Genomic DNA, 16,776 nt, shown 5'->3' on the forward strand with positions numbered 1-16,776 from the left:
CTGGTTTTCGAGAGTCCATTCTTTGGCTCCTGGCAATGAAAACAAACTAACGTTCAGTTCGTTTTACAACTTCTTCTTCAGTTAGGTTTCTTCAGAGTGTTTGTGTTTTTAGTGTAAAAGTAAGTATTGTGAGCAGTGTCTATATTATAAGGTTCATTTCTAAGTTCAATGAGATTACACACACGTGACAGGTGTTGTTTTAGTTAGATATTATAGCTACTGGGAAATTTTTATGCATCCACAATTTTGTATATAAACATATAGTTGCTAGTATACCATTTGTTTATAAATATATGGTTATGTGGTTTATCATTATTTTTGAGTAAACGATAGGTGTAGTACTATATGTGGTAGATCTTGGTTAATGTTTGTCAAATGTACGTTATTTACGTCGAATTCATTAACTTCTAATTTATGTAATTAAGTAAAAATCACAAATTTGGTTACCCATATCCTCTATTTAACCCTAGTTTTTCTCTCTAGCTTTTAGTATCTTTGTTCGTTGATGACCAGGTCCTGGCGATTTGAAAGTTTTGCTTAGGCGTAATGAGAGTTGCGTGAAGAGAATTTAAATAATTTATAAATCTAGTTGGAGGAATTAAGTTTTTCTGTCCTTTTATTGTATTCGTTTATAAAGCGTTTGTAAGTATTTAGGTTTTGCAAGTATTTCCATTTTAAGCGTTTTTCGCTTGTTAAGTTTGTGTTGCAGTATTCCTTTTTATGTGACTTAGTTGGGAGATAGGTTAACATTTCCCCAATATAGGTACTTGGTTGCGAAGGTGAACATAGAATTTTTTTTTTAAGTCTTTCAATCTTTTATTTTATTGGGCTTAAGACTTAAGATACAGGAATTAGTTAAAGTGCTTTATATTTTGATGCATATAAACTTGTCCACAACTGACCATGTAGAACTCTATGGAAGTCACATAAAGGTTATCATAATTACGACTTTTAGAAGTAAAAATTTTCAGAATTAGTTTTGGCGAGTGGAATTTAGTGTATTGTGTAGGAATCCTTCACAAATTTTTAACAACCATTTGATGTAGTTAATATTGAAGTGTGAAGTCACTATTTTTTTCTTGAAATTAATTTTTTTTTTTTTATTAGAACTGTGGTGTCAAAACTTTTTGAACTGTAAATGAGTTGATTTATTCTTGTGGTGAGGAAGCCAGTTGGCAGCTTTGATCACTTTAGTTGGCTAATATTGTAATTAATTTACAGACCTAAGTGAATTAGGTGCTTAGCGAACTGAGAATGTTGCTGGACCCGAGGTTGGTCCTGCTCACAGGCGTTCTTCCATTACTTGGATTGGTGAGTATCTTTTTGTTCTTTGGTTTTGGTCTAAATCCTAAACTTACCCAAAGGAAAATAATTTTTGGGGCTTACAGATGATTAATATTTGTGGTGTTAAAACTGTATTAAAAAGTAGTCACAATGTAGTATGAGGGGAGGTTAATAAAGAGTATTATTTCCGATTGCCTGCAAAAGGACTCGCCCCAAAACACACAAATATTAAATTTAAAAAAAGCGGTAATTCTACAGAATAGTTCCGCACGGACTGCAAGGAACGTAACCGCGAATACGACATCCACTAGAGATTGGGGCGTACAATGTATTTCGCAGTGTTTAGTACTGGCCCCTTGGGGTTAATTACAGTCGTCCGAATAAATATTACTTAAAATTCTTGTTCGGGATGTAAAACTGCATAGAAAAACCGCAACTGCCACAGTCTAGGCCGCCGCGGAATAGTAATATAGATCTACCAAAAAAGTTTTACTTGGTAACCTAATGTTACCAGGGTATGATATTATAATTACTATCTTTGTTAGCATAAGAACGCAACATGTATGTCAGTCGTCCGTCCGTCAGTCAGTCTTCTATGTTCGTTGTCATAAGCACATTGCGGTCTTATTTTATCCTAGACACTCCTGCTTTGCATGTAAATACTCAATTATCATACAAAAACGTTAGTTTAGTTTTTCCTAAATTCTCACTGATAAAGATGTAAATAGATAGCTGTGACGTCACGCAGATGTCTGTTTTTTTTCATAATTTTATCAAACTAAGCTTAATTTTATCAAACTAAGCTGAACTGCACAAGACAACAAATATGCATTAACAGGAGTGGTTTAAAGATGATCCAATAATTATTCGAATTTAAGCAATTACTTGAAACTGCAAAACGGTAATCGCTCTTCAAAGTTTTCAGTAATGTTTGAAATCTTTAGTACACCATACTATGGTTATTGACCAATGCACATTCCAAACACTTACATATTGATATTAGCCTCGGTTATTCTTAATTGCAATGTTTAATAGAAAATCGCTAACTTTTTACTTTGGTACCTTGCTGAATGTTGGCATCGTCGACGTATGTTTCTCACTTTTTTTTTCTTTTTTTTAATCGGCCTTTTAGCCTCACTGCTGGGGTGTCATGACTAAGTCCATTCATTGAAAAGTGTTATACTAGCAGTAAGCACCTTCCGACTTCTCATTGACATTGCCTACTATTGAAGTGCCACTGTTGGTGTATTGGTGTTTGGTCACGTGAGGCTGTTGGGCTTCTCACAACCTTGGCTGAGTGGAGGGGTGAATAGATGCTAGATATCACTTTACTTTAAGGCATAAAACGTAACTAAAATAACGAAAATATAGGCAGATATTAACTGTATTTCGAACCGCGTAAGGTTTTATTCTCGCCCTCGGCCCTTTAAATGGCTTACTCTTTAAAGCCACGCGAGACACTGGAAAAGCAGTAGTGTTTAAAACTTTTCACTTTGTTTTTGGATAGGTGTAGAATATAAATCCATAAACTCAAATTCAGCTTTTTGAAGAAATAACCAGATCATTTCCAAAGGTGAATTGTAGTGTTTTCTGGTTTGCTGTTTGAGATGGCTTCATCTTGGTCAATGAACGTTTGTAGTTCTAACTTTGTATCGCAGAAGACAAGGTGGTCAGGTCTAGCTTAATGGTAATTTTCAGTGGATAGTACTTATCAGAGACAGGCTGATCATTTTCATTACCCAAAGTCCTGCTGTCGTGCTGAAGTAAAATGAATTCGGCACTCCAGTCGCAAGAGCCAGTTTGTTGATCCCTGTTGGGGACTAAGGCTTCTCATGGTATGCATTATTGGTATTGCCAAAGTGTTATTGTAGTCTCATCAGCCCCTAGCTGCAGACTATTTAGTCTTTTACTTAACCTCAACTCCCACTTCATTTTTTCAGTCTCCCCAATTTTATATATTTGTGCAACTGAGGGTTTTAATAATCTTTTTCTCAATCAACTTTGCTGTCCAACCACACTTGACTGCCTCTTTTTCACTATCTTAGTGCTGTATGGCTGGGAGTGTGTAGTGCTTGACTTAATGCTATTTTTGATGAAACTAATCGAACAAGGGCAATGTTGCCTCTAGATCTACCATTCCAGTACCACCTCTACCTTACATACTGCTGCAATGGGTAACACCTTCATTGAGAAAAACTTAAATTCATGTAGTGGTCATGACTTTTAATAACAAATTTGCCATTTAATAAAGTTCACTTAGCTACTTAGTAAACTGAACTAATTCCAGATAGTTAACTCCTCATAAATCCCTTCTACTCATTAACTGCAAGTTTAAAGTAACAAACTTTGTGCTGAACCAAGGTTTTGTATTGTCCTTTTATCTTATTAAACTTCCTGTAACAGGACTGCTGATTTTTGGGTATTAGTTGTTATACCTGCCACTGTCTTCACTCTTAATTATACCTTTTTATCAAAATCCACTGTTCAGAGCCATTTTAGTGAACAGATGTTAATCGAATTCCTTTCAAATAGGAGTAGGATATGCTGTATAGGTAATGAATTGTCTTAACTTTTAACAGGTAAATGGAGGCCCAGCTCGAGTCCTAACTGCTGAAGGAGACATAGGCAATGAAGGCATATCTGATGAAGGCACCGTGAAGTTTAACGGAATCTATGATGAAGGCACAGAGGAGGGAAGTTCGGGAATGCTTGAGAGGTTATGGACTGGATTTAGCAGTAGATTAAATTTATTTGGCGGTGGAGAGTTGGGTAAGGACACTACCTTGGATAGTATCAACCAAGGTTTTTGTATGCTTTTAGATCTTGCATGTGTGAGGGTTTAATAATGACAGCACCCTATTAATACTGTGTGCATTGAGATAATTTAGACCTTATAAGAATTCTAATGGTGATAAATTGCTTGTGTAATGGTAGAGAACACAAAGCATTGTATACAAGACATATCAATCAGCTTACTAAACGGAACTAAATAGCAATGTACCATATAGGGAAATGCTTAGTTTAGCTTAGTCCTGACATTTCCTGCTTCTGGTAATTCTAAGTTTGTGCTCGTGTATTCATTTATAGGTATGAGGTAGGTAATTGTTGTAAATTCTTCATTACTATTGGCGAATGACTTCGTCCTCTATTAAAATGTGGGTTATTAGTCTACAATTTCTAGCCACACTTCATATACATAAAATGTGTGAGGCTCCAGCAGACATTAGTACGAGGAGACCTTTGATTCAAACTGGGATAGGTGGGAGCTAAACACTTGCAGTTGTAATAATCTTCCAGTTGAATTGGTAATTATTTAGTAGATAAGAGACAAACATAACAAAATTGTAGTTCAATAACCGGAGGTTAAAAGAAGCAAAGGTAGGCTTAATGTAGAGCAGACTTTTAAAGTCTGCATGACAGGGCGATCTATAGCTCTTAATGTTTAAAGGGATTTTTGTATTAGAAGTTGTTAGGGACTGTTTTTTGCAATTCTTTGGAATAAAGCTAAAAAGAATTTGGTGGTAAAACTGCTTTCTAGCAACAGTTTTTATCAATGTTCCTATAGTCTTAGAGTTCTAAAAGATTAGGTGGTAAAACTAACCTAGTTTCTGTAAAGAAAAAGGGGTATTGTAAAGTAAGTGGATACCCCAACCCCTAACTCTAGACGTGATTTTTGTTTTCTACTTTATAATAGATAATTCAAGGTCCAGTTAAGGGACTGGTCAGTGTAGAAACGTTAATATGCGTAATATGCAGTTTAATGAAATTTGATGACTATACAACAGTATATGCAGTCTTAAATTTCAGACTTATTAAATTATCAGTAGGCAGTCTGCGGGTTACGAAGGGGGTTCCATTCTGAGACCCGTCGTAAGCAGAAAATCGTCAAAAATCCTAAAGACCTTACTTTCAATGCTTTGGGTGCATTCAAAACTGTAAACTGCATTCTTATTGCATTTTTCATAAAAAAAACTTCAAAATATTGGTCATTTTGCATTTTTGGTGTCATATTTCTTGTGCCAGATCAGCGTTGTATGCGCTGTAACCCTGGAAATAATTTGATAAATGTAATTGAAAAGCGCCTTGTCCTCGGAATGTCGTAAGCCAGACCCTTCGTAATTCGGGGACTGCCTGTACGTCAATGGACTTAAGGTCTTGGTTATGACTAGTGGCTTAAGTTTAATTTTCTTCCTACAGAAAATAAGCTTCAAAGATTTCGCTCGAATGCTGTACAAAGTCTAAGGAATAATGTTAAGGAACTAAAGGATATCAGGAAACGTCAGAAAAGATCTCATCCTATAGAGAGTATCCTTTCAAAGGAGACAAAAGGTATCGGAATTGTTGTTGAATTAATGGATATCATATCGGTAAGGTTAGCCAATTGAGTTTCATAACTTAAAGCGTTATTTGATGTTTCCAGGTTTCTATAAACTTTCTGGTTTGGATGGAAATGTCAACAGTCACCTGAGAACTTTTACTTCACCAGTAAATGCCATATCGATGGAGGTATTTGAGCACCTGAACTTACTCTTCTGGCTTGTGACAGAAGATTACTATAGCATTGATAATCCGGGAAATTTGCACGTGTATATGTTAGACGTGGTAGGTTTGAGACCTTGTTTTCTGCAAAAGTAAGATTGTGATGAGTTCTGTGCACTTTTTTTCAGTTGACAAAACTCTTAATAAACAAAAATTTCCAGGCACGCAACACACTGCAGAAGACCCAGACCCGTACCTTAGGTGCAAAGAAGTGTATACCAGTTTTAAAGCTCAATGTTTTTATCGAAGTTGTTTGTGTGGAGACACTAGAACAGGAAGTTCAGGATTCTTTGAGGGTAAGTGTAAAAAAGTACTCTTGAACTTCAAGTAGTCGCTACTTGGCCGTTTAACATTTTTCTTCAGATCTTATCTGAATTTAATTTAACCTGCATAATTGTCTAAGCATTTTTTTATGAAATTGCTAATCTAATTAAGCACGTCTTTTATGAAATCCCTAACTTAGGCACATTTTTAATGGAATCTCAATGGAATCCATAATCTAATAAAGCACATTTTTTCTAGAAATCCCTAAGGTAATTAGTGGGAAAGTTGCAGTATGCTTGTTGCATGGTGGTTTTAATTTTTTTCCTTAAAAACCTGTTGGGTATCCTGTCGCAAATTTACTAAATTATGATTTTCCCAGAATATAGAAATTCCATGCGGCTTAAAAAGTTTATAAAGTACAGCTATTAATTTGATATGGTCTTTATTGGAACTGCATCTAAAGGTTTGATCTGGTCTTTATTGGAGTTCTTGTACATTAACAGAAAGGATCTGGTAGTGGAGTCTACAGGATAACCTGGTCAGATGGACTGAAGGTAGAATTCAAAAGAGCTCTGAAAACACAAACTGCTCAGGATGTTGCTGTGTGGTAGGTAACCAATTGAGCAATGTTTTAGTATAAAGATGGAGGTATCTTGTCAATGTGAGATTAGGAAGTCGATGGATGTTTCAATTTGGTTCTCCATTTCATATTTGTGCGTAACCTGGAAGTTCAAAATGAGAATTTCTAAACCATAATAGATAGGGTTGTAAGCTCTTATTAGAAATGGGAATGAGGCGTGAATAATTGTACTATGCAAGTTGAAAATGGCACACCTAATTTAGAATTTTTCATACTTAAAATGTAATTTAATGTAATTGTCTGATTCAGTGAATTAACTTAAAATATAAGACCCTCAAATTAATAAATTTGCAAATTATATTACTAGATGTCATTAGGAATTAAACTTATCTGGTCTGTGTATTTGTACCAGACTTATTGAGGTACACGAAAATGCTGGATCTGAGAGATTATTATTCTATAGAATTTGAAGTGTTGACACTTTCAAATGGAAAATTAATTAGTTTTTATAGTAGCTCTTCATTCTTAAACATATTTAGGATTTTATATAATTTTGAGTTGTGAAGCATTTTCTTTACATACAGTGAGTAGTAATGTAGTAACAAAAAGTTAACTTGCAGGGAGTTTGGGGAGAGTACATTTATTGCATTTGCAAACTCGTATGATCCAGTACAGAGGTATGGAGAGCTGTTGAGTGTTGTCTTTCAGCTACAGGTAAGTTCTGGCTTGGTAAAGTTTTTATTATGGACATGTGAAATTCATAAATCTAGAATTCCTAGAATACTGTGTAAATGTAAGCGACTTGAAAACTGGGACGCAGTTGAGTAATATTTTGAAAGTGATTTTGAAATGAATGATTGCAGTAACGATTTGTAGTCCAGTCTATTGTAATATGTATGATTTATTACAGACAACCACACAAAATGGCATTATCTTCCCAAATTATGATAAAATTGATAATGCAGGATTTGGTACAAAATATGCTTCTGGGTTAGAAGCTTTCAGGATAGTTTCTAGACAGTTTCTAGCTGTTGCAAACCATAAAGATGACATGGGTAAGTTTCTGTACTTGCAAACCTTAGATATGGGTAAGTTTCTGTACTAACCTAGTGTTAAAAATTTTTTCTGTACTTGCAAACCTTAGATATGGGTGAGTTTCTGTACTAACCTAGTGTTGAAAATCTAATAATTCTTAATTTATAAATATTAGCAAAATTCTGTTAATGGCTGCATAATTGCAAAGACGAACAATATCCTCAGGGAATGTGGAGATCGACAGTGTAATCTATGTGTACGACTTGCATAGGAGAATTCTGAACCCATTCCAGCGTATAAGAACTACTGGCGCTCGTGACTGGACTGCTTTCAGCTTTACCGAGGGAGCAAGCTCTGAATATTTCCTTGCTGTTGCAAATGAATACAGAATTGACAGAAGTAAGCATCAGTATTCTTGGTATTTTTATTGGTAGTTTTATGGTGGTTTTTAGATCTTTGATACTACGTACGTATTTAGTTTAAAAGGGCGTTAGTGGTTATACTTAGACATTGCGTAGCCTTCCTCTAATGGGAAAAACAGCAAGTGGATTACCATTATTTTAGGTTCTGTGCACATGTTTTAAACTATAAATCATCCTGATCAGCATAAGGAGTTATTTTTCTTTATAGTTTTAGCTTTACATTTTAACGTGGCAGTCCCCTATCCGATCGGCGTATTTGAGTTTCTAGTAGTACTTGGTATGGAATTTGAATAAGTTTAGGTAGAATAATGTTAAATGTTTCATATTGACATTTGACATACCTTCCACCCCCCCCCCCCCATCTCCAAAAAGTCTCCTATTCCTACCCTGCCATTCATAACATGAGGGCATGGATTTTAAATGACAGTGGTGATATAAACTTAAAAAAAATTATCAGTAAGTTTTTTCCACTTTAAATTCATTAATTTTTATGTCATTATTTAGGAAGACTTAAATTTTTAGTCTTGGTTCTTTGTAACTTATGTTAAGGTTTAATAATCTAGAGGGGAATAATGGGGGACTTTATCTATTTTTAAGACCTTTAGTATAAATGAAAATACGTAAAAGGTGGGTTGGAGCTAAAGTTTACCAAAAATGTTCTAAGAAAAATTAATCTTATTTTTGGCCCAATGCTTTGATGAAACTCACTTGTGCGATTGACCTCTGCATAACTGTAAACTAGTTGATCTCGACAAACTACCTGTAAACTAGTTTAATATTTGTACTTTTACTCCTGTCAGTGTTTTTGCATTTAGCATTCTGCTTACCGTTCCCAACTTTGTTCTTGTTAAAGTCCAATGGACTGGAGTTTCATTGTGAAGCCTAGGAGAGAATTTTCTATACTGTAATGGATTTTTATAACTTAATTTGACCAGAAAGTTTTTTCAAATTTTAGTATGGAGTGAGGAATATCTTTACTATGCTAAAATACACTGCTTATGGCAGTAAAATTAATTCACAACTGTGCAGTACAGTAACTTTTGTAAAAATAGCACACAAGATAAGCCAGAGGCACGGATGTGTAGAGCAGACAGAGATCAAAACCAATTGCTGCCATCCTTTGGAATATAAACTGTTAAACTGTGCTAATTATAAGTGTAAAAGCAGTTTTGGGTTATTAGCATTGGCAAAATGCTGCTTAAATTGAAATTAGCTGCTTGAAAATTTTAACATTGAAATTAGAAACTTTGTGCTTGCCCGGTGCGTAGTTAACTTATTGGGATTGTGCTTTGTTAATTTTATAGGCAATGAGTAATATTTTATTATTGAAAACTAAAACCAGAATAGTATTTAACTTTTAAAATTGCATTTTCAGAAGGTAACAAGGATTTTGAAGTGGACTCTGTGATCTATAAGTATGATAATGGCAAGTTTGTGCCATTCCAGTGTATCAGAACTAATGGTGCCCGACAATGGATAGTGTATCAGGTAAGAGTTGAGATTTAATACAAAGCTTTTGCTTTTTTCGGTATTTAACAGATTATAAGACTCCATATATACTGAAATTTTAGTGATGTTAATTAGGAAGACTATGAAGATTTTAATTGTTGATAAATTGAAACTAGTGAAAGTTCTACGTAAAAGTTAATAAAAATGAACCGTAGAAAATGGAGGAAAATTCCATACTAAAATGATTTACTTAATTTTCGGAAGGACAGGGAATGGGTCTGTATCATGTAAACACGAGCAACAAAACTTAAATTGAACTCTAGGTTAAAAATTTTTTTTACATTTTATGATTCTTGTTAAGATAGGTTTATTTTTCTCTGGTTATTGAGGTTCAGAGATAGTTTTCATGATCCACATCCCTTATTGGTGATTCAGTTATCCAATCACAAAGGAAGCTAGCAAAGCAATGTAGATAAGTTAACTTAAGAAATGTGTACTATAATTCTGTGGAAAAGCAGAGCTATAGGTTTGTTATATAAGTGCAGACTTTAGGACAATTTTCTTGCTAGAAACCAGACTTTATTTAAAATTTTTGAGTAATAAATTTTAATTCTTAAATTTAAAAATTTAGGAAGTCTTAAAGCTAATACTAATATATGTTGCATTTCGTTTTCTTACAAGGGAACACAAGGTGAATTTCTCTTGGCAGTAGTTAACGGACAGTCAGGAGTGTTTTTCTACCAATACAATGGTTGGCGGTTTATACAGACAACTCAAAAAGTTTCTGGTCTGGTGGGTATTTATGTAGTACCCAGTTTTTGTACTGTACCCTAAGTAATTTCTTCAAATATTAAAATTCAAATAATGAGTTATTAAAAATCTGTTTAGACAATTGCTCATAATTTTGTATATTAAAAAATTCATTGCAGGGTGTGGTGTCAGCCTCCTTTGTTTATTTGCCAGTTACACTTAACAAGCTGCTGCTGACTGTAGCAAATCCATTTGATACTTCAGCAAATAGACCATTAACCTACTATGTTTCCTTCGAGTATCTGAATCCCTTGGGAGTAAGTATTGTTTATCAATCCTTTGTAAATTTAAATTTTTTCTGTATAGAAGTATATACGGTACATTGACTTACCATGCACAATGAATTAAATTTACAGAAGTATTACGATGATTCCCTGGTCTGGTGTAAATCTCTCAAGAATACCATAGCAAATGATGGCTTGTCTGATCTGGTCAGAAGAGTTCAACAAGCAACTAAGGTTGATGGACCAAAGAACTTTACAACTTCTGTTACTATTAGGGGTAACCTTAAAGTTACGGCACAGTTTACTAGCATCTTGAACGTAAGTTTGTAAGACTTTTTTTTTGACTGGTAAGGTAATCTTGCCTGTAATCTTGGATAGTGACAGGGTAATCTTTAAATTTATTTTTTCTAAATTTAGTATGGGCTAAATTTTAGACTTCGACTTTCTGCCCTGTTTTGTGAATGCCTTAAGATTTCCTTAGTCACGATGCAGTTTATCCAACTCGACTTAGCCTGTCTCCTTTTCCTTTGAACCTATACTCTGTTTTTTTCCATTTGTCCATCCGCCTGTGGTTTTTGCGTATGGAACACTGTGTCCCGGGCTTTAGATGGTTACATTCAGCTTACATTCAACAATCATAATAATATCCTATTTCGAATATTAACGGTGTAATTCGCATACAGTAAATTATTAACTTTTCAGTTGCAAATGTACACCCAGATATACTTTTATTTACCTAAAACTTACACATTGCGTCCCAGGCTTTAGATAGTTACACTGTGTTACCGTAAAACTTACACACAGTGTAACTATCTAAAGCCTGGGACGCAGTGTTACCATACTCAAACACCACAGGGGGATGGACAGATGAAAAAGAGTATAGTCATCTCTCTCACAGCATGCTACCCATCCTGTCAATATACTGCTAATCTGTCTCGCTAATGTATTTTGCATTGTTCTTCCAGTTTAATTTTTATTCCTATTTTCACTAAATATTACTGTTATACCCAAATAAAATATGCAATCCCATACTATTTTCCACCTCCGAGGTAGTGCTGTTAGTCCTTCCTTACAGAGAGGAAGTACTGTTAGTGTACTTAGTGTTGGCCTGTAGTTGAAATGTATTTAGCCTTTTACTTCATTCCGTTGATACTTTTAAAGTCTCTTCACTATCTGAAACGCTTAGTAATTAAAGTATTGAATGTCGAAAGTACCCCAGTGCTTGTTTATATGGCAAAATTTTCATGAATCAGTCTTCAAATATCTTCTGATCTTTAATACTTAATATCCTGTAGGATCTTTAAATCTGAGACAAAAGTAGAACTTGCTTCTTGTTGCCTTTGTTTCCAAAATTAAACCTTACAGAATTCTTACTGTATGAAACCGGTGTTTGCGTCCTTCAACCTCTTCTCTCCTTTCTGAAATTGAACAGATTTTGAGTTCTGCTCAGTTTTGTTCCTGAAAGTCTTTCAAAAGTTTGAATGGGATATTCACATTCACCAGGTAACCTTCTGTTTGTAGAACTATAGCTTATATTCTTTCTCGCCCATCTCACCCAACAGGACAATCTTAAATTTTTTTTCTTGGTTATCTGAATCATGTTTTTAATAGTGTCGTCACCGTAACTGTTTGATAGTTGTCAGTTCTCCTAAAATTGGTATATTTAATCTAAATGTATTAAAAACCAATGCAAGATCTCGACTTTATCATTTGGGTAACTCACAATTCTGTGTTTGCTTTTCTTGAGCTCCCAATCTATTTATTGGATGACTTCTCAATTGGCACAGTGACACGAGGAACTTTCAGAAGTCTAAGCTATATAGATCCTCCAATCACTTTTCCTTCCAGGGCTAACAGATGTCACTATTTTTTTCATTAACCTTCACTCATACCACCGTTTTCTTAATACGGTCCACAGCATATTCTCAGTCTGGCACTGGCACCTTCTCAAAGCTGCTTTTCATTTAAAACTACAGGCGGTGCCCATTGCGGAGTAAGTTTGACCTGGTGGAACCTGCTACAGCTATAATGAATGTTGCTGAAACATTCTGTAGCTTGACTTAATGTAATGAAAAATGTAGGAGTGTCTGAGATCTTGCCAAATTAAGTTTTGTTCAGTGCTGGTCTGTGTATTTGCTGATCCATTTGTAATTGTATTAAAGCCCAAAATTAGTGTTAAGATAGATAGCAGAGATCACGAGTCTTTACAGACTTCATTAGCAGAGGGATTTTTAGTAGACTTCGATGCATTCTCTTAACAAATTGCCACTTTCTTTTAAGGAGCATGTTCTGGGCTTCCTCACATACATATATGTAGTTCTATAAATACTTAAGAAATTTAACTGCATTTCTGACACTTCTTTTCAGATTGTAGTTCTGTCACAAGGATTGAGCTTTGACCTTGGTGTACAAGCCTTAAATGGGTTAATAGCCACGATAGAAGAAGCACGACAGAGACTGAACATTGTCAAACGACTGTTGCAAGAAGCCAAGAACATAAATTCACAAACTGATCTAGGTAAGAGTGTATAGTTTATTTCGTAACTGGCTTACCTGTCTAGATCCTGCTGTGTATAGTATAGTGTTCAACAATTAACTGATCACTGAAGAAGAATAATTGAAAGAAAAAATTTAAGAGCTATTTGCATTTTGTGAGTTACTGTAATAATTTACTAGATTAATATCTCTTGGTTAACTTGGAAGCCGCAGCACGTAACTCAATTAAAGGGATAAATGTTTTAGTAAGTGTTGGTGATGAAATCTTATCTTTCAGATGGTGTGAAGTTTTCAAGAATAAAGATAATTTGTTCAAGTGGAAACAGATGCTCTGTGAATTCCATTATTGCAAATACGGTAAGTCAATCTTTTTCTTTGTGTAACAGATTTGAAACTATACTCTAGAAATGAGCGAGGAATACATATACAAAATTGCAGGTAAATGGTGTTAGTGCTTCATTTGATGACGTCATCCGCATTAATCAAGATTATAATATTCCGAACTTGAAACTGGAAGAGTTTATTGTAACAAATGGTGGACAGATTACTGTTGACTTTATAAGTGGACCAGGTTTTCCAAGAACTCCGTTCTCCGAAATAGTGAAACTGACTGGTAATCATAACATTATCGGGAAGAAGACTTTTGGTAAACTACAAGCAAATTTCCTCGTAGTATCGGGAACTGGTAAGCCTTCTCTTGATTTAGTGAGCTGTATAAATTTTAACTTCATACCCACTTATAAGAATTGAATGATAAGTAGTAGTATTTTTCAGTGGGCGGTAAAAAAGTTTCCAGAGACAACCTCCTGTTAACAGTAACTGAACAAAGGATAACTTCAGAAGTTACTGTGAAGTCTCTAAGGACTAATTCTATTATTGTGAAGAATATAAATGGACCGCGATTTTTCAAGCTTCCTGAAGAACCTTGTTTTGTTGAAGGGTGCTACTCAAACGTTCACAGGCAAGTTGATTTTATTGTAGGCAGACAGCTTTATACATCGAAAAATATAGAAATTGCCAATTTTTGATACATAGTTTGCTTGGTTGTTGCAAACAGATAGTCATTCATAATTGCTGATGTAATAGAAATTTGAATTACAGGTCCTCTCATTATAAAGGGCAACTTAATTGCACCCTCGATCAAGACTCTGAACCCTGTGACTCCTCTGGACCCTGTCACTGCAAGCAAAAATGTTCTTCTGCATAATACTGGGGAAACTCAGATTATTACTGGTAGTGTGTTAGGCTACAGTTCTTAAATTTGGATTGGTGTTATGGTTTGAATTTTGTTTAACTGATATATGAGAGTTTAATATTAAAATCTTTTCCTGAAGTTTTAGCTATGAAAGATTTAATCATGGATCTTTCAAATTTTTCTGAAAATATCCTTTTTGAATTTGGTTTCTACATTTTGTTAGTGTAATGCAACTATGTAATTTTTAATTTTTTATGAATAGTAGTTGGTAAATATTTGAGACCATGAAAATTTTGTTCTGAAAACTTTTGTCTGATGCAGGTTCGCATAAGCTTGCTGATCTCCAAGCCCTACAAGGTATAACTATTAAAGGCCTACTGAATGGTTTGTCTGTACCTGATGATTTTTATTTGAGGAACTCCAACGAAATCATAAACAGACCTGTGACCTTCCAGGATGTTGTCGCTGATATGGTAACAATTGGTAGCATGCTTGGTGATGTGCAGGTTAGTTGGGGTTTCTCTTTGTTTTGTGTTAAGTATGTTTTTTTTTTTTTCACTTCATCTCTTCTAATTGTGACATCTCGCTGGAAAAATTTAGGTCAGAAATGGAGAGTTGGATCTTCTCCTCCTAAATGGTGACCAAGTAGTATCAGGAAAGAAAAGTTTCGATAAAATTACCATACTCGGACATTCTACTGTCGCTGGAACTGTTGCTGGCTATAGATTGGAGGATTTCAAATCTAACCTGGCAGCAGAAGTAATAAGTGGTATTAATGGTAAGGTCTAGACGTATTTCTGAAAATGTGTAATGTTCTATGTTATCAAAATTAACAGATTTTAAATGAACAAACTTGTACTCTTTCAAACTAGCTGGTCGCAGGATTTTTGGAACAGTGACTTTTGAAGGTGGATTAACAGTCTTGGATGACATAGTTGATGGTGTTAGTATTTCCAGGATATTAAACAATGCGATAACCCTTAATGCAAGCAGAATTGATAACAAAGTGACCTTTGATGGTCCTGTGCAGGTAAGGTTGACTAATGTTGGTTTGAACTTTGAAATAAGTGAATTCAAAATTTTGATAAAATGTATTTTTTTTCTCATTCAAATTTTTCTTTAGATTGATGGAGACTTGACAATTACTGAAACTCTGAATGGAGTGGGTATTGGAGATTATGTACTAAAAGATGGTACACACACTTTCACTGGGGATGTCAAATTTACAACAGATTTGGTAAGTATTTGGTACTTGCTGTCCTGCTTTGATTTTAAGCATTTGGGAATAAAATTTTAGTCAAAAGCCTGTGAGGGAAGGTCATCATTTGGCGTCTAAAATTTTGTCTGAACCAATTAAGACTGCTTTGCTTAGATGGTCTGTGTTTGGGATAGAATTTGTATGTCTTGGTTTCGAAGCAGTTGTTGCACAAAACGAAGCTTGCGGCAAGGTGGAGAGCACCCTGACAAACTTGCTTTTAGTTTTCCTTTTGCAAGTGTGCAATCAAGATTACTATGCAATCAAAGATTACTAAGTATTGTAAGGGAAGTTGAGCACCACTGCCTAAACTAGGCCACAAGTTGAACTACAGCTTAGTTCTCATTAATATTTTGTTGTTACTTTAAGCAGGCATGAAACATCTTGCCAGTTGGATGAGGCTTGAACGTAATCTTTGCTATAGCAAACGATTAACCTTCAGAACGGATTATGGACACAGGCTAAAGAGAATAGTAAGGCGCAAGAGGGATGTTCTCGCCTGACGAAATTTTTATAAAATCATTAGGTTGTCTGCTTTTCTTTTTGTGTGTTAATATTAATTAGTTTACTCTCACTCTGTGTAATTTATCTGTTTGGGCTCTAATTAGATCTAGGTCTCTAATCGCGTCCATGGTTTAGGCCTTCATCCTGCTTTCCTATATGTACGTACAGATATCCTGTTAACTCTTCTTATCATATTCCTGTTTTATATTTTTTCATGACTTATAAAATCTTCCTAGTGTAATAATGATGAATCTTTATTCTTATACACCCTGAAATTTGTCTCCCTTGAAATAGGTTAACAATGCTGTAGCGTTGCTAGCCCTTTAACGCCGAAGGGGTATAATAAAAATAGTCATTGCGTGAAGTTTAGTATGCAACCATCAGAAATGGAAAAAAATATCTATCATATATACATAATGGGATATATGATAGCGGGAAAACAAAATTTCATATTTTATTCAAATTGCGCTGTAGCAAAATGGTTAAAGCTAGTTATTTTTTTTTCGGTTGTATTTTACACTAAATTTACGATCATTTTGGTATAAAAACATTGTAAGACGATCAAGGCAACAGAGAAAATATTATCACAAAATTATGCATGAATTCGTAACCGCGAGGACGTTAAAGCAGTTTTAAAAAATTCACCATAAATAAAATATTTTGTGCTGGAGACTTCCCGTTTGTTGCAAAATGAAGGTATTGACTGAAATATTACTAGA

At 34.7% G+C, this 16,776-nt stretch overlaps 1 protein-coding gene across 1 annotated transcript in view; it reads left to right on the plus strand.

Moving 5' to 3' along the window:
- The first annotated feature begins 2 nt into the window (after positions 1-2).
- The window catches only part of LOC135226276 (uncharacterized), a 28,494-nt gene continuing 11,720 nt past the window's right edge, over positions 3-16,776 (plus strand). The window contains 24 exon segments of the mRNA XM_064265718.1: positions 3-119; positions 1,222-1,311; positions 3,864-4,053; positions 5,482-5,613; positions 5,705-5,886; positions 5,985-6,119; positions 6,591-6,694; positions 7,288-7,381; positions 7,578-7,722; positions 7,928-8,101; positions 9,500-9,612; positions 10,255-10,365; positions 10,503-10,640; positions 10,740-10,925; positions 12,975-13,125; positions 13,381-13,460; positions 13,542-13,788; positions 13,878-14,051; positions 14,053-14,064; positions 14,205-14,336; positions 14,620-14,804; positions 14,899-15,076; positions 15,171-15,328; positions 15,422-15,535. Of these exon segments, the coding sequence (XP_064121788.1) occupies positions 1,255-1,311; positions 3,864-4,053; positions 5,482-5,613; positions 5,705-5,886; positions 5,985-6,119; positions 6,591-6,694; positions 7,288-7,381; positions 7,578-7,722; positions 7,928-8,101; positions 9,500-9,612; positions 10,255-10,365; positions 10,503-10,640; positions 10,740-10,925; positions 12,975-13,125; positions 13,381-13,460; positions 13,542-13,788; positions 13,878-14,051; positions 14,053-14,064; positions 14,205-14,336; positions 14,620-14,804; positions 14,899-15,076; positions 15,171-15,328; positions 15,422-15,535 (3,192 nt within the window). The 5' untranslated portion in view covers positions 3-119; positions 1,222-1,254.

Source organism: Macrobrachium nipponense, chromosome 14, assembly GCF_015104395.2.
Source record: "Macrobrachium nipponense isolate FS-2020 chromosome 14, ASM1510439v2, whole genome shotgun sequence".
NCBI lineage: Eukaryota > Metazoa > Arthropoda > Malacostraca > Decapoda > Palaemonidae > Macrobrachium > Macrobrachium nipponense.